We start from the raw sequence: 18,496 nt of genomic DNA on the forward strand, positions 1-18,496 counted from the left end.
GCTGTGTGTCCAGCCAAGTTTGAAAATGGCGATACACTGGCAATGTGTATATTACGCGAATCATTTCAAGCTACCCTGCTAGCTACAACTAGCTGAGTTATACGAACTCAGAAACGATTAGACCTGTATCTAATTTATTGGAACCTTTTTACCTTTTCAGTGTGAATCACTGAAGCGATAAATATCTTGGCTTGGTTCCTACAGTGAGTACGGCAGGAGCGGGTGCCGGTAGACTATCAGCTCGAGTGTGGTGCGGTGGGTCAGCCGTGGCACACTCAGTGCGGAGACGCGGCGGAGCTCGGATGGAGCTAGTGTGGCATCCATCGCGAGCAGCAACGCACCGACTGGCATTGTTGTGGAGTGGCGTTCCAATTTCAAAAGAGCCGTTACTTGTCGATGTTCTACCCGCACATCATGGTCAAGAGGTTAGTATTTGAATTGAACAAAGACAATATAAAATTCCAGACAGACAAAGGTCATAAGCTTGTATTTATCTGGCACAATAAATGGTATGGTGCGTATAGCGACTGCATTAGATACTGGTGCGGTATTTATGCATCTTTGGGGAAAACGACACCTACGGACATGCTTCAAAACAGGGCGTCCGTTACCAGTCTAGAAGTCGTTGGAAATGGACGTATTTAGTTTAACCATCCTTAGAAATATTTTGTTTATATCCTGAGCCTGGAGAAATTGTGTTAGTTCGTGCTTATTTTGTAAAACCCAGCTTCTTACTACTCGGTTAAGATAAGTTTGCACCTCGCGTCGATTACGTCACACTGACGCTTAGGTGCGGTATGCGACCGTACTGACGCGACAAGACAACCGCGGGGAGGTGAGCGGGTAAGTAAGAGAGGCGCCACATTCCAGCGAGGTGCAAACTTAGCGCGACCAAGTTATACTACTAGTTTCTGTTTGAAACCAACTCTTTGTTCCCAGGTAGCAGCATCAGGTCTAGGTCTCTACCAGGCCCAAGTGGGCAAAGTGGCGTCGTTCAGTATCGACACATTAGGCCGCCCAGCCAGGGAGTTCGATGTGGTCGTCTCAGGTCCCGGCTCAAGAGCTTTACCCGTCAGATGTTACCAGACCAAATCGGGACTGTTACAAGCCGAGTTCGCCATCAATGAAGTCGGACAAAGCACTATAGGTAATAGAACATATACAAAAAATAAATAAGACCGTTAACCGAGTTCGATAACAATAAGTGAAGATCTGATGAAAATCTTCACTAAAAAATGGGACCAACGATTTGAAAGGACAAAAAAGAAATCAGTTCAGATTTGAGAGAGTTATGGAGTAAGATCACAAAAAAAAATCCCCGTCGAACTTAATAAAAAATCTCTATGGTTCTGAAGAACCATAGAGATTTTTTATTAAGTTTGTTAAAAATAAAGATTTGCTAAGAATTTCCACTCATTGATTGACTTATCACGCTATCCCATAAACTTCCACAGTTCCAAAGGTTTCCAAAATTGGCAATTGGCAGATAGATTCCTTATAGGAATTTCCTCCCATTTTTAATAATTGTATGTTGTAGATTTAGTTGTTTGGTTCTATAATATGTCTTGTTTTATACTTTTACAGAAGTACTACACCTTTCAAAACCCGTCACTGGAAGTCCATTTACGTGCGAATCCTTTGACCCGCATAAAGTAATTCTGTCAGGCCTTCCAACGGGGAATATTATTGCGCAGACGCCTATCAATTTTACAGGTAATTTAAATATTTATTGAAGCGGAGAGTTATATCCATATGGACGTAACTTTATAGTAAATATCATAAGTACTAATGAGTTTTAATTTTTTTACAGTCGATACAAAAGACGCAGGTCTCGGGGAATTAGAAGTGGTCTGCGAAGCGATGGGAGACAGAAGAGTGCGCTTACCTATCGATATACGGGAAGACGGACACACACACAAAGTTCGGCTGCGACCTTCTGTACCGGCGCACTACCGTATTTATATTACATACGGGGGTAAGTTTGAATTAAATATTTAATGAAATGAAATGAATATACATTATATATTGATATGGGTTTCTGACGATTCGTAATCAACCATTGACTTACAATAGTAAGTGTACGCTCATTTTCCAAATGAAAAAAAAAATTTCTTCTAAAGTAAAAGTTCTCAAGCATTTCGTTTCTTTGGATACAAGTCAAAGAGGAAAACAAGTTGTCGAACCATGAAATTATTTTACAATGTCTTATTCGGACTTAAACTCTTTTGATTATGCTTCAATTAAATCTGAACTTATTTCTCAGTAGTTAAGGTTAATTTCCAGTAGGCAAGGATTTGGATGTCAAGGATACGACCTTGAAGTTTTTACCCATCCCTAAATTCGCCTAATAAATTCTCACTTCAAAAAAATCTTCAGTGTATTGAGAATGCTTCTTGAATTCGTAGGTGCGCCGGTAGTCGGGAGTCCAGTATCGCTAGGTGTTCTAAGCGGCAAAGCAAGTAACGCTGCAAAATGCTCAGGCACAGGACTCGCGCATGCGCACGTGGGCAAAGAAGCCGCTTTCACAATAAACTGTGTCGAAGATACTGCACCCACTGTTCAGGTACGATATTTTAGTAGTCTTAACGCCGGCAGCGTATTATCAGAAATTGTTTGTCAGATAACTTGCTGTCGCACTCACTCTGCATACGTCAGAAGCGTTAGTTCGATATCTGTGGCATGTCTACGGAGTCTAGAACAAAACATATGAGCGGAGTGCTTTCCAGTGCGCCGCAAAATTTTTGTGAGAAAATTTCTACAACTATTTGAATGTAAACCTGGTGAATATGATATTATACCGACCTTGATTTGGGAAAATGCTCAAATGAAAAGAATAATGAAAAATATCTTTGAAAATGAAAAATATCTTTATTTACACTTAACATTGCCTTAAAATAAACAACGATAACAACTGCGTTAGTTAGGTACAAACTGTGTTGCAGTTGTTAACGCCCACCTCCAGATTGACAAAATTAGGTACTAAAGACAAGAAAAATAAATATATATGTAACAATCTTAAAAATCAATGAATATTGTGTTAAGTTAATATGCGTGTGTGTGTGTGTGTGTGTGTGTGTGTGTGTGTGTGTGTGTGTTTGTGTGTGAGTGTGTGTGTGTGTGTGTTTGTGTGTGTGTGTGTGTTTGTTTGTATGTGCATGCGAGTGTGAATGGATTATTTCAAAGTTACGATGTCTTCCGTGTCCCTATAAGAGAGTGATTTAAGCCATTGAGATATAAGTATTTTACAGGTTCGTTGATTAGCAGAGTAAATATTTATGTGATAATTTACTTTGTTGTATAATATTGGGCTAGCATAGCAAAAATGTTTACTTGCTAGTTCAGTTCTGCAAGATTTGATCTGGCATACCTTATCGGATCTTCTTTTACGATGGTCTAACGTAGGATCATAGTGCATTTGTTTGTGTTTGCGTAAAATTACTTGGAGTATGTAGATCTGTCGCACCGTTAGAACATCGCATAAACCATACAACTCACGGGTTGAAAATAGAATAGGTTTCCCTAGCATCACTTTAAGGATAGCTCTTTGAGCTCGCTCAAGTCGTAAGAGTAGTGTTTTTCCGCAATTACCCCAGATTGTGATACAGTAAGACAGGATCGACTGTACCAGAGCAAAATATACAACTTTTAAGGTTTTTGTGTCGAGTATAGGCTTGAGATTTTTGAATATGTATATCATTTTTCTCGCTTGGCCGACAAGTTTGTCAATTTGTGGAGCCCAGGATAGTGTACTATCAATAATTACTCCTAAATATTTCATACAGTCAACTCGTTCCATTTTACCACAGTTACAATTAGCAATATTAAAGCCGCAAGTATGAGCTTTGATTAGAAAAGGATTTTGGGGCTGTGAGTTCCTTTTTAAAGAGAATGTGATATATTTACTTTTTTGTAAGTTCAGTGAAAGCAAGTTAGAAGAGAGCCATAGCATGACCTTTTCCAACATCCGTTCTGCAATTGTCTGCGTTTCAGTCCAGGTTTTACCCCGAACAACTATTGCCATATCGTCAGCATAAGCTACTATTTTAACTAGGGGAAAAGAAAGATTACATAATTGGTTTATGTATATGAGGAAGAGTGTCGGACCCAGGACACTCCCCTGGGGAACGCCATAAGTTAATGGTTCTTCTTGGCTTATACTATCACCAATTTTCACACACTGAGTGCGATTTTTTAAGTAGTCTTTAAAAATGTTTAGTACCATCCCTCTTATACCTATTTCCTCCAACCTGCCAATTAGAATAGGGACTGAGACAGTGTCAAAAGCCTTTGACAGATCGAGAAATAAACCAATTACCTTATCTTTCTTATCCAAGCCTTCTGTTATAGTGCTCGTAAGTTCTAAGATGGCATCTTCTGTAGACTTACCACTTCGAAAGCCAAATTGGTTTTTCGATAGAATTTCGAATTTATTAAGGTATGTAACAAGGCGACTATTAATTATTTTTTCTAAAACTTTAGATATGGAAGATAAGACAGCGATTGGTCTATAATTGTTGACGTTGCCTCTGTCCCCATTTTTATATATAGGATGTATAACCGCTTTTTTAAAGACAGATGGAAAGATACCGTTCAGAAAGCAGATATTAAAGATATGGGCAAGAACGGGTGAGAGAAAGTGTCTGGCTTGTTTTAACAAAGTGCAAGAAATGCCATCCCAGCCTGTAGCACAGTCACCGCGCAATCCAAGAATAACTCTTTCTACTTCTTCTTTATCACAAGTATATAGTACCATTGAATTAGGTTGTGCTACAGGTTGGAAAGACGTATCAGATATTAAGGTTGTATTATTACTAGTGTTGAGAGTCCTAACTTTAGTGGCTAAGGTTTCACCGATACTAGCGAAAAATTTATTAACAGCATTAACAGCAGTGAAATAAGCATTGTTTTAGGTGGAAAAACTGACAGATCTCAAGGAAGATAACACAGATTCAGGCCTGCTGGAGTGTCGAGTGGTGGCGGGGGCGGCGCGGGAGTGGCTGTGCGCGTACATCCCGCTGGTGGTGGGACTGTACGAAGTGCGGATATTCACGTCTTCCGGACCGCTACCTGGGAGCCCGTTCTCTGTTAAAGTGAGTATAATATGCAGAATACTAAATTACCTTCCGTACAGAAGGATCTGAAGGATCACTCTACAAAGACGGTTAAATAGATAGCGACTGTTTATGTGTATGTTATGTCTTAGAACGCAATAAGATACAATTCAGCTGACACAGCATTGTGGCCTAGAGAGGCGTTTACGTTTAGATTCGCATACTCTTATTTCTCTTTTTCTCCCTCTCTCTTCATCTCTCTCCCCCTCTCTCCTGTCTTACTCCTTCCCTCGCTTTCTCTCCCTTTCGATTTCTCTCTCTCTTCCTCTCTGTCTCTCACTCTGTCTCTCTCTCTTTCAATTCTTTTTTTTACTTGTGTTCAAAAAAAAATTCAACCCCTAACCGTTTGTTTTAGGTAATTGACACATCAGCCATATTACCAGTAGGTGGGTGGGGCACAGATAACTCGGGTAGAGTTCGAGCGCCTTCTAAGATCGTACTGGATACTAGCAACGCTGGTCCCGGTACTCTGGAGTGCTTATTAGCTGGAAGGCATCAACGTGAGTACCATTATAATTATTACTGACCATAGTCGCTGGGTCGAAACATAAATCCTCATTATTTCCTATCCCGTGGGAATTTCGAAAATCAGACCTTGTTCTTTGTCTACATGGGAAAAAAATGAAAACAAAATTCATCAGCTCAATTCATTCATACTTTTTGGTTGGTGCCCGAAAATTTTTTACCTACTCCAAGACTTATCTTCACAAGTTCGACTTGAATTGAAACAATCATCATCTCAACAATTTTAACATTGCAAATAAACTAATTAAAAATGTTGTAAAATGTCATAAAACTGGATCTTATTCGTCGTTTTTTTTTTAAATCCAGGTGTAGAAACAGTAGCAGGCCGAGCGGTAGTTACGCTTACAGCGGTTGAAGGTGTCAGCGGGGAACAAGAATTAGAACTTACCTACAACGGCGCTTTAGTAGCTGGCGCGCCTAGAAAAGCACTAGTTGCGTCAGGGAATACTGCGGATAGAGTGACTTTAGCTGGGCGCGGGTTGGCGCACGCGGCGCCGCATACGCCCGCTGTGTTTACTATTGGTGAGTTACGATGAATTAACACTAATAATAATAATAAATAATATTTTACAGTGACATTATTAAAGCTCGGAACTAAGGGAAATCCTAGGATTGGCCGATAAAATCCTAGGATTTACCCAGCCTTAATAGTAAAAGGGCGAATAATTCTATGATAATCGTTAACAGGCTATTACTAGAATTTATTCGGTATTTTTCAGATACATGAAAAATCATTGTCCAATAAACTTTAATTTAAGTGCCGTTTAGAGTACACCATAAATAGAGCACTAATCTATGATCCTTGTTAGTGCCACAGAAATGTTTTTTTTTTATATATATAAATATTGAGCAAACGAACAGGTGGGTCACCTGATGTTAAGTGATAACCGCCGCCCATGAATATTTGCTGCACCAGAGAAACAACCAATGCGTTACTGGCCTTCAGGAATGTGTTGATTCGTCCAATAGAAATTATTAAATAACTTCATGTTGAAATCTAGTGGGAACACCGCCGAAAAGAGTTGTTTCCACAGTTAGCATGTGCGTGGAAAAAAAAAAGATCTGGCACTACGGGCGGTGGAAGTGTACTAGGCACCCAGGTGAGGTGAGGGTGACACTTTTTGTGTATTGTGCCCTAATTGCAATTATACTTCAATAAATTAAGAGTTCTAATCTAGTTAGACCTCTATTTAACGTGTAGTCTAATCGCCGCTTTAATCCTGACATTTGTATTAGATGGTAGTGCAGCCGGGCCGGGAGCACCCGAGGCGTCACTGACATCGCCTGAAGGGGAGTCAGTATCCGTGGCGTTGGCGGCCGCGGGGCCCGGCCTGTGGCGCGCTACATACACACCGAGACGGCCTGGCGACCACCAGCTTAGGGTCACGTGGGCGGGAAGACTTGTTAAAGGTAGGTTGAATGAGGGGTTTTCACACTAAGCGAGAAAAAATCTAAAAATGTTATGGCAGTTTTTTATCGCCTTAAGATCAAATCAAGAGACTTTTCAAAAAAGGGTAAATCACCCTACTGTGAAACAGGCACTAATGGTTGTAATTAATGATGTTAGGTATATGTAAAAAAAGAAATTGATACGTTACATACGCATGTGAAAATTTAAAACTACGAAATTAGTAGAACGCTACTGCGCATCAGCGATTTTGCGACAATGTCGATACTACATCGCGGTTTAACGATTTTCTGTCTTTGATCGCTGTATTGAAATCGGGCATGTTAGCCATTTTTTCCGACTTTGCAAAGTGATCTAGGCTATTTCCTTCCCGAAAAATTGTATAAAAAAATTTAAATTGTTTGTGAACAACGTTGGTAGTGATACAATGACTGTCCTCAGGTTGCCCACTAACAGTGAAAGTAATGGCCGGTTCAGAAAGCGGTGATGCTTCACGAGTGGTTTGCTCCGGCGCTGGTTTGGCTGGAGGGGTAGTCGGCAGGGAGATACGCTCCTGGATAGACACGCGAAGAGCTGGCCCTGGGGAGTTGACTGCGCACTGTACTGGACCTAACAAGGTAAACCTTTAGATTGCCCGTTGACAGTGAAAGTAATGGTCGGCTTAGAAAGCGGCGATGCTTGCCGCGTGGCTTGCTCCGAGGCCGATTTGGCTGGATGGGTACTCGGCAAGGAGATACGCTCCTGGATAAATACAAGAACTGGCCCTGGGGAGTTGATTGCGCACTATATTGGACCTAACAAGGTATTTTTTTAGACTGCCTGTTGACAGTGAAAGTAATGGTCGGTTCAGAAAGCGGCGATGCTTCCCGCGTGGCTTGCTCCGAGCCCCGAGGCCGATTTGGCTGGAGGGGTGGTTTGTAGGGAAATACGCTCGTAGACAGATACAAGACGGGTTGGCCCTGAGGTGTTGAGTGCGCACTGTACTGTACCTAATATTTTATTATTAAAAAAAAGCAACTTACACAAAATTTCAGCTTTTTAGGTCCAAGGGCTTAGCTTTAGCGTTGACGAGTCAGTCAGTGAAGACGAGACGTCAGGACATTTTGTATATTTAGAGGATTTTCAGGTGGCATATTGCGAGCTGTACGAGCATGGCGACGGCACGTTCACGCTCAACGTGAAGCCCGCCGAGGCCGGCCGACATGTGCTGAGCGTGCAATTTGCGGGCGAACATGTGCCCGGCTCGCCGTTCGTTCTCAAGGTTGCGGGGGCACCTGACCCTTCTAAAGTAAGACTTTTTGCAAATAATAATATCATTTCTCTCTTTATCTGGCTTTTTGCTAGCATCAACTGCCAGGATGTATGGCACCTATTTTTACCCGACTCCGGCAAAGCCAAAAGGAAGGGTTATGATTTTAGCAGTCTATGTATGTATGTATGTTTGTATCCAGATTCTGTGTATTCCACTGTAGCGGCTAAACTACTGGGCAGATTTTGATGAATGACGTGTCAATTCAACCGTCTACCTTCCATGGTCCCACCAACCTTTCTTCTATATGGGCCGAATCGCGGGAAAGCCCCCTGGCACTAGATACGCCAAGATACTTCTAGATTTCATACAATTTGTCTCTGTCCTAGGTCCGAGTGTACGGTCCAGGCGTGGAGCCGGGCGTGCTGGCGACGTTCCAGTCGCGCTTCCTGTGCGACACGCGCGGCGCGGGCGCCGGCCAGCTCACCGTGCGCGTGCGCGGACCCAAGGGAGCCTTCAGAGTCGAAATGCAACGCGAGAACCAGAAGGACCGGACTATACTATGCAAGGTATACTACATGGTTATAAGTATCCGACTGAACCGTCGGCTTCGGCCACCTTCGGCCAAAACCACCACCTTTGGCTAAACCTTCGGCTTCGGCCGAACCTGAAGGTTCCTAGCAAGTGTCGAAACGAACTGTTCTTGAAAATGAAACATGGGATCGATTCTAATGTTTTTGTCTAAACTAAATTTAGAGTACCCAACTACCCATCTGCTCTTTTTCTTTTTAATATTGCTAAAAAAGGACGGGACTTGAACTTTACATTCAAAGACTCTAAATTTTAATGCATTCTACAAATTAAACAATACGCACACGACTCGCACCTAACGTCGCGAGGTTTGACAGCTCTAAATTAAATGCGGTTTGGCTGTCCCTTTCTTATTAGAATGGTAAGAAAAGGATGCGAATATTCTAAAATTTAGATGCGCTCAGAATCAATACCATTGTCTAATCAAGAGACAATAAAGTTTTTTAACAGTTCTTTATTGTTCTCCAGTTTTCTCCCACGGAGCCCGGCGATTACCGCGTGGAAGTGCGATGGGCCGGCCGCCATGTACCCGGCTCGCCTTTCCCCGTCATGATCTTCGACACACAGGAAGAGCTACGCAGATACATACAAGCCACCGCCGCATAATACTTTACTCCTCTTTACCACCGTTCAAAATCGTCATCATAGAAGTTTTAATCTTTAAACTATCGTTAGTGATTTCCATTATAAGTATAGAATGTAACGGCTATACTCACGTATTTAGTAGATGCAAGCTCGACTAGTTTTGAATCCATCTGGGGTCCTCTTTCATACGGACTCAGTTCGCTGCGCGTCGGGGTTGAGACTCACGTCGACTATGTAGACGTGATTATAGCCGTTACTTCTATACTTATCATAGAAGTTCTACAACCTTGAGTCTCTTGACTTGATCCAATAGCGCCGGTGCAAAATTGCTCCAACTCTGAGATCCCGGAATACATAAACGTATTTTCTGAAAAACGTTTTCAAAGAAATATTCTGATTATATGCTAGTATGCTTTGTATAAGATTTGACATTTCACCAACATTGATAGAATTCAAACATTGAAATACACAAATGTCAGACTAAAATGGACCTAAAGTTCTTTGATTTTAAGTCGAAAATGCAATACACTTGGTTTTAATTCCGCTCGGAATCCTTGCGACATTAATAAAATTAACACTTCATTTGGAGTATAATATAAGCTTCAGAACAAGCATATTAAGGTGTATTTTAGTTTGACTCTAAAGTGTTTTGAAGCTGGAATCCTATCGACGTTGGTGAGATGTCAAATCTTATACTAAGGCTTACTGGATTTCTTTTTGTGATACGACATATCATTTTATCGTAATCGCCCGCTAGTCAATTTTTCATAATATCTTAATTTTGACTTTATTGTGAATTTGGAACGCTTTTTCAGGAAATCCGTCTTTATCTCTACTCCGAAAAGAAACAATTATCATTTAGTTAGATCTAATTTATTGCCAAGAAGCCAACATTCATTCGAACAAAACATTCATCTTGAATCTCTTCAAAATCAAAAATCTTTGTATTAATAATATCGAAAGAACAAAATAATACGGTTGCCTTTATGGAAATGTAAAATAATGAACTAGATTCTTATAATTTTACGAATTTAGTTGCATCTGAAACAGCTTTATTTTTCTGTTATTAATATTGCGAAAAAATTACTATATTCCTCTTTTTTAAGTTCTGTGGTACAACAGAATTGCCAATGCCTGAGTGTTACTAAGGTTAATGCACACAGTACTGCGTCACCACAAGACTACGAAAACTGCAAGTTATTTCGCGTGGCGTATATGTATACGATATACAAGTTATATTAAGATTTAGGTATACTTCGTCAAATTCAGTACCCCGTATTCATTCATCTGTAATATTACCCCCTATTGAAATGTCAATTTCCCAACCCCCTTCAAACTTCACTCACAAATGATCTGATTATGATGTTAACAAAGAAGTTGTGAATGAAGTTAGCAGGAGCTGTCAAACTATGTCCATTTGAATTAGGTAAAGCGTCCAACCTAAGAAAGAGAAATCTGGTCCACCATATTGTCGCTAGAAAGATATTTAGATTTATTAAAAAAAACATTGAAAATACATTAAAAAATTATATTGAAACAAAATACTTATATTTCTAGTTAGGGCGTCACAATATGGTGGACAGGATTTCCCTTTCTTAGTTTGGTAGTAATTACTCGAATAAAAGAATCTCTATTATTATCATTAGGTTGGTACGAGTCATTTAGATAGGTACCTTATATTTAGGGTAGTAAGGACTAAAATAGAATACACGGGAATATAAATACTTTACCTATACATACATTCTCTGCCATACATAATATAACAATTGCAATGAAATCAATTAACAAGAAAATAAATACAGTCATAATGTTGTTTATCTAACTTAGAAGTGTATTTCAAAGATTATTAAATAATAAATCAAGATATTTTAACTCTTTTGAATATTTATAAAACGTAAAATTATGGATTTTTTGTTATGTAATGGACAACCATCTTTTGCCATTATAAAAACGATACCAAATGTACAATTTTTTTGTACTAATTTTAATTTTTGTAATTTTTTTACCACTATAATAAAATTTGTCATACCGTCCAATACTTAGAGCTACATGAGTACATTTGGATTCAAAATTGTAAAAGAAAAAAGCATAATATTTTTTTATTTGATAATATTTATTAATAACTAGGTATTTAGATCTAAGCGTCATTTAACTATTGTATACTAACTTGTTTCTTGTTATTATGGCCTAGTATTAAAGTATAAGTACGATGTAAACTAAACTTGGATATATTAAAAACATAAGATTAACAAAAACTGCGTTGCGTTTTAATTCTTAAGTGTGTACCAGCCTAGTATTTTCAAGAAAAGCAAGAGAAGGGATAGTACGACGCTCTCGTACCTTGTCTACTATTCCTACACGTTTAGTTTACATCTTGATTTACAAATTGACTGGGTAAATGCTGAATAATTATCAGTTACTAATTTTGTTAATAAATTGAACATTATTACTTTTTTGTTTTATTTATAATTATGTATTTATAATACATTTTTTACTCTATAATAAATGATGCCAGCGCGACATCATCCGCGAGGACTTTTAGGGCCGGCGCACATAGGCGGAGCGCAGTGCAGAACATTTTTCACAGTCAAAATATTATCGACATTGTCCTCATTGAAATAATATCTAAAATCAATTGTGCATCCGTGCGGATACTCGCGCATCCGCGCGCAGTCTCTGGTAGAAATTCGCGTAATGTGTCACGGGATTAGAAAACATGATCTGCGCTGCGCTCCGCCATATGTGCGCCGGCCCTTAGACGTGCTTCTGTTTATAATATCGAACGGAATCGCCCGGTGTAAGTTCCTTCTCCGTGTATCATCAACCTCACTGCTGAGGGTTGTGATCTTTGCCACGGAATATCTTCCTTTATGATGTTGCGCCATCTTGACCTGTCCGCGGCATGGTATGCAGAGCAATGTGGGCAGGTGTGCCTACTGATATGGTTGGCCGGCCCAATGTATAGGCTCATGTGATAGGTAGGTAGGTATATAGCTACGCTCGGTGTAAGTTTAGCTTATGATCGGTACATTATTGAAGTTAATTAGTACGTTTTGGTGGTCTGTGCCCTTCAACTGCAGCTTCTGTAATTTGCCTATAAATAGGTACTTAACACAGGTGCTTTTAAAATGTTATGAACAAAATGATCACGCATTATAGGTAGGTACCAATAGATACATACATTACATAGTAGGTACTTAGGAGTTACGGCAAACAACACGAAATGCGGTGCCATAAAAAAATTCCCCTCATTGCATTTAATTACCAATTCACTTCTTGTTTAAACAAAGAAGTAAAGGAATTAAACAATAACAAACATTACAGACAAAATATTCAACAAAGTTAGCCAATTTAAAAAAACACATAGCGTTCGCTTTAAATATATGAGTATGTACATACACCGCAATGAATAATTCATTATAATATCTATTTAGAGTACAAAAACATGTGTAATGACGACTATTGCTTTATATTCTACCGAGAAGTATTTTATAGCTAGGCACCTACACATAAATACACCTGCTACCTAGTGTTGGAATTAGTAAAGTACCTAATAATAATAAGGTTAATACCTTATTATTATTAGGTACTTTACTAATTTATAATATATATATAACTTAAAATTTAAAAACCCCCGACACAAAAACCTCTATAAGAAAACTTGAACCGATCTTTTTCGATTATAGCTAAGAACACACTCGATCAAGTCATCTTTCAAATAAAAGAAAACTAAATTAAAATCGGTTCATTCGTTTAGGAGCTACGATGTCACAGACAGATACACAGATACACACGTCAAACTTATAACACCCCTCTTTTTGGGTCGGGGGTTAAAAAGAAAAAGCTGACTGACTGACAGATCTATCAACTACGCGAGCTTTCAATTGCATGTACAACCAAGAGGACAGGTGCGGTCAGCGGTACCCTCCATAGGGATGTAGGTAAAAGTGTACGCGTGTTGGTAGCGCGACCTGGTTGCGCCACCACTGGTGTCCTAGTGAGATATGGCACTTATTGTTATATGTAGCAGTCTAGTTTTTATTCATAATGCATTAGGTCTATATCGAAAGCTGACACTGCGACGGTCCGGGTACGACACTCGCGCGCTGCCTGCAATTTGTGTACGTAGAGCGTCCAGACTCTGCCATAGTTGCTGCATCTGCCCGTAGATGATCACTTCCAATCGCTGTATTGATGAATGGAGTTCTCCTGAAAAGATTATTAAGTAGGTATTATTTCATATTAATAAAAAACTGACTGATAGAAATATTATATCCTAATTTCCTAAGATGGTACCTTAGGTAATGGTAGGTAGGATAATAGATTTGAGAGCAAAATTATTTGAAATCGATTTTTTTACTTTAATTTACTAAAATTATTATTAAAGATTGTTTTGTTTTGAAAATATGAATAAATAATTATGTATTACCTACACTATACAAGTAGGTACTTAATTTTTTTTAAACTGCATAGAAGTGTTAAGTATCGATTCTGAGTAACCAAATTTTTTATAGGAGGTAAGTACCTACTTAATTAAAAATTTAGTGGTTTAGGTATATCTATTGGATTAATCCAAAAAAAAAAACGACGATAGGGACCTAGTTTAATAAGGTAAGTTTGTCAGGCGTTCAGTAAACCTCCTTCTGTTACCTACTGCCTTCACGGCTCACGCATCGCTTTAACTGACTGTAGATTTTTACGACCTCCTTTTATCTTTTGCCAGACAAATAACTTACAGAGAACGGGGGTCTAATTTAGTGAAGTCTTAGGCCTCCGCCGATCTAGAGTTTGGAGTTTGGACCACCGCTGACCTACCGAGTTAGTAGGTACTTACTCGATGTAACTACTCCATGCAGTCTCCTGGTAATAGTAGCGTTGGCTGTAGCGTTGACCTCTTGAGTCTTGACAGAGCACATAGCACGGGCTTCTTCTCTGGGACCACTCCCATGGTATGTCGCGTTTTTCACCTCGATGTATGGCTGCTTGTTATCATTGGATGGACTGATTGTGTATTGCGGCCCACGTGCTGCAAATTGTTTTGAATATAACAAACTAAATATAGATAGTTAAAACTTCGTTATTCACATAGGAAGGTCCATTGTAGACGGATATTAATTATGCAGCCGACGCACCAGTCAAACTTGTGTCTTATGGAAATTTGAAGCCTCTTTTTTGTGCTTTAACTAATCAGTTGTCTTTTATATCAACAGTTATAATATCTCAGTTACATAAACGTCAACAGCTTAAACCCCTTAAAGAGGACTACCAACCTTACCTAGTGCTGATTGGTGATTTAAAAACACCTTTAAAAACATTATGGAGAACTCTCAAGTCTCAGAACGTACATGCAAGTTCTCTCACGACGTTTTCCTTCACCGTTAGAGCAAAACGTTTTAATTAATTTCTTATAACGCACATAACTCGGAAAAGTGCCTGAAAGTGAAGGATGCGTGCCTGGAATCGATCATCCCAAATAGACGTTTTAACCAAACCTTAGTTTTACTGCTAGATTCACCGCAAATCTCAATACCGGTATCTATACCTACTTATTCAGAAACATTAATACCTACTCGTATATTTTTTAACATCAATTAGTGTGGTGTGAGAATCTACAAGGTCCACATAACGATAAACATCTAGGTAGAAGGTACCTATCGCACGCGACAAGTCGAGATGGCAATTGGGGTGTGAGGCGAGGGGACGCCCCACACACCCGCACGTCACCCGCGCTACCCTGGACCGTGTTTGCGCGGGGACTATGCGGGTGTTCTGGGCGTCCGCATACCGATCGCCATCTCGACCTGGCGCGTACTATACCTACAACTGCGGTGCTTCAAACGAGCGACACTTGATTGTTCACTAACAAATTGATTCATTGACGTGTGTCTAAAAAAATTAGCACATATCTATTTAGCTAGACAACTATGATTAATATTACCACAGTACGATGATAATAATACTTTATTGAGTATTGGAATCGCTGAGCCAGAACGAACGTCTTTCACAACGTCTAGACTAAATAACAAGATATCTAGTAGGGTACCTATCTATCTAGGTACTAGTTGGAGATAACGTGTAATTCGCTCTAATAGTTTTAAGGGCTTGGTTGAGATTATGACATAATACTTGTATCAGCCTGTATTATTAAGTAGTATAACAGTCGGTATAGCAATAGTACCTACAATCTTTAAAAAATATTGAGATCTAGTACCACTAGTCCCATAGCTTGTAGCCCAAGTAACTTGTTTTTTTTTTTTTTTTATTGAAAATTCTATTCATCAACCCATCGCCCTGCTGCACTACAGACTGAGCAAAGGTCTCCACTCTCCTCTCAGAGGTCTCAGAGAAGGGTTTGGCCATAGTCTACCATGCTTGAAAAGTTTGGATTGACAGACCTCATTCAGAATTCTTAGGCATGCAGGTTTCCTCACGATTTTTTCCTTTACCGCTAAAGCAAGTGAAAATATATGCTTACGCACATGCATAGGTCCGAAAAGTTAAGAGGTGCGTGTCTGGGACCAAACCTAGAACCCCAGACTGAAAGGCCGACGTCTTAACCAGTTAGCTATCACTTTTTATACACGTAGGTTTACGGAGTATTTTGGACATTTTGTATTTAAAGATAAAATGTTTTAGTTTCTAGGCAATAATGTAAGTACTTACAGTATGTATTTGCAGGAGCAGTAATAACCGAAACCATCACATAAAACGTAATCCCTAAGAACAGAACACACCGCCATAATTTTTCCATTTCGATTTATTTTTCTATCTATAAAACCTTGCTTTGAAATTTAAAAAAATGATTTTATTTCTTTTTCTGCCTACATTCGTTCATCAAACTGTTTTTATTATAACCCACTTCTGCTTATAAAAGGAAAGTTACTATCGAGAGACTTATGAACAGAACTTTAAGCGGTTCGGTGCGTCCAAGACTAAATCAGCACCAAAACTAAAACTACCTGTGGGCCTACTCTACGAGTTCATCTCGATTTATGTACATCGTAGCTTCCTGCTACGCGCGTCGTAACTCTATATATTAATAACTTGCTAAGTAAGTACCTACATAATGCATTTTCATTGAAGAATACCATTGATGGCAACGATGTACTTCGTAACTTGCATTATCATACTTGATTAAGTATGACAATGCAATTCAATGCATTGCAATTAATATTATTTACTGTTTTTTTTAAACCAAAAAATGAAATATCTAAAATTAGGTAAGTAATAACTTTACATTACAAGCTTTAATTATATAAAATGATGATGGTAAAAAGAATACCCGGCTGTTATATTATGAGCTTCTTCTCAGACCAGGGTGCGTTTTGAACCCTCGTAGCTCGAGGGTAGAATAAGCGATTTTCAGAAGGTATTAGTTGCCTAGGTATTTGCTAGGAATTCCTAAATTTCTCTTTCCAAATATAATTTACCTAGATACATGCCTGTCCAATCTGAAGTTTCATCTGTAGGGATGAATACAGAAGCCCAAATGAGATTTATTTTTGTACAATGCACATTCATAGCTTCATGTTCAAATTGGCTTACTTACTTATTTTATAAACCCTGTATACTTAAAAGTGGTTTTAATTCTTTCGCTGAACTGAATTTAAAATTAAGAGTAATGAATGATGTCTTCAAGGATTGTGTCACTTATGAAATACTTAATACTAGATTAGATGATATTGCACGCCGTGACCTCGCCCTCGTAGATTTCGGTTTTTTAGAAAAACCCGTGGGAACTCTTTGCTATGCTATCTTTATACCAAATGGACGATGCTTGCGAATTAGTCTACGTGGATTTCGGTTTTTATAAATCCCGTGGGAGCCATTTGATTTCCTACTGAAAAAAATAGCCTATCTTATGTCCATTCCCGCGATGCAATAAGCTATCTCTGTAAGTACATACTACCCACCCGTTAAAATCAGTTAAATAGATTGGTGAAATGTTAGAAGACAGACAGACACATTTTCTCATTTATAATAGATAATATTATAAGTGTGGATTATGATTGATCGTAACAAACGTAGTTTACTATCAGAAGTCATTTAATTATTCCCGTGGCTTCCTTTTGTCATGCTCTACTTCAATTATCAGGCGTTGGCCTATTTTAAAAGTGTAGGTAGAAATCAATCTGTAAAGTCGTAAGATTGATTAATAAAATAGACTTGAACTGTTTAAAGAGCTGATGTCAAGAAAAAAAAGCAATGACCTTGAACCTGCGCAGTGGGTTAGTTTTCGATCTATTTGATGGTATGTGAGGCGCAATGGTGGCGGTGTCTATGCTGCTGCCCGATTGTTCGTTAGTCAACTCTTCGTTTCGCGCGCACTAAGGAACAGACTAAATTCTTAAAAAAAAAACTAAAAATTTTAATCACCAAATCAAACTCAATAAAAATTTTAATCAAATGTGGGTTGTTTACAAAAAGATACCAAAGCGAAATTAAGACAACGTGAGACACGTCCCGCTTCTGAATTATCGGCGTCACTCAGAAAAGCAGGTATTATTTAAATATTTTTATCGAATTATTGGAATGTCCTCTCAAACCAACACAAAAAACATCAGGTTCAATGTGTAGAGGTTATCCGAGAGTTTTAATCTAAACAAACTAATGACAAAATAAATAATTTAATTAGAGCGTGATTGCTATCACAAAATCTAATTATTCAGTTCACAATCCAAATACCGAAAATATGCGATATCGCTCCGAATCTCGGAAGGAGACTGAATTAAAACCTTCGAAACACCCGTATTTATGCAAGTTCAATCTTGTCGGCCTCCTAGTAACAGATTGTATGACATCGAATGAGCCAAATATCGATTTTATCAAACTACCTGCATTAGATAAATTAATAATTTTATATTATTTTTGACAACTCAAATCAATTTTTAAAAATAACCTTACACTAGGTACATGAGTTTACTAGTGGTAGTGGTAATAGGTATAAAAACTTCTCAAGTCTCCGGCCACAGTCTAGAGCGCTTTTTAGTAACAAAAAAAAGTATGTAAGTAGATACTTACATATCT

The 18,496-nt window shown here is 38.7% G+C and overlaps 2 protein-coding genes and 1 long non-coding RNA gene across 6 annotated transcripts in view; 1 reads left to right on the plus strand and 2 right to left on the minus strand.

Moving 5' to 3' along the window:
* The window catches only part of LOC123864607 (filamin-A), a 95,159-nt gene extending 83,241 nt beyond the window's left edge, over positions 1-11,918 (plus strand). For 3 of the 4 annotated variants that reach the window (XM_045905189.1, XM_045905188.1, XM_045905186.1), the window contains exons 42-54: positions 205-425; positions 940-1,147; positions 1,585-1,713; positions 1,811-1,975; positions 2,406-2,563; positions 4,911-5,090; positions 5,467-5,611; positions 5,943-6,158; positions 6,873-7,046; positions 7,486-7,661; positions 8,171-8,332; positions 8,683-8,862; positions 9,353-11,918. In XM_045905189.1, coding sequence (XP_045761145.1) covers positions 205-425; positions 940-1,147; positions 1,585-1,713; positions 1,811-1,975; positions 2,406-2,563; positions 4,911-5,090; positions 5,467-5,611; positions 5,943-6,158; positions 6,873-7,046; positions 7,486-7,661; positions 8,171-8,332; positions 8,683-8,862; positions 9,353-9,490 — 2,252 coding nt within the window. In that variant the 3' untranslated portion in view covers positions 9,491-11,918. The remainder of the gene's footprint in view (positions 1-204; positions 426-939; positions 1,148-1,584; positions 1,714-1,810; positions 1,976-2,405; positions 2,564-4,910; positions 5,091-5,466; positions 5,612-5,942; positions 6,159-6,872; positions 7,047-7,485; positions 7,662-8,170; positions 8,333-8,682; positions 8,863-9,352) is intronic. The other variant, XM_045905187.1, reaches the window with a different exon arrangement.
* On the minus strand, positions 8,883-16,524 carry LOC123864612. The gene is made up of 3 exons (XR_006795814.1): positions 16,514-16,524; positions 16,248-16,251; positions 8,883-9,303 (listed from the first exon to the last, which is right to left on the minus strand). It is a non-coding gene; the product is annotated as an uncharacterized LOC123864612 (long non-coding RNA).
* On the minus strand, positions 13,432-16,269 carry LOC123864610. Its single transcript, XM_045905192.1, has 3 exons — positions 16,133-16,269; positions 14,304-14,495; positions 13,432-13,678 (listed from the first exon to the last, which is right to left on the minus strand). Exons 1-3 carry the CDS (start codon positions 16,218-16,220, stop codon positions 13,512-13,514), a joined length of 447 nt encoding a protein of 148 aa, XP_045761148.1. The 5' UTR covers positions 16,221-16,269; the 3' UTR covers positions 13,432-13,511.
* Positions 16,525-18,496: the final 1,972 nt, after the last annotated feature.

This window comes from Maniola jurtina, chromosome 4, assembly GCF_905333055.1.
Source record: "Maniola jurtina chromosome 4, ilManJurt1.1, whole genome shotgun sequence".
Classification (NCBI taxonomy): Eukaryota; Metazoa; Arthropoda; class Insecta; order Lepidoptera; family Nymphalidae; genus Maniola; species Maniola jurtina.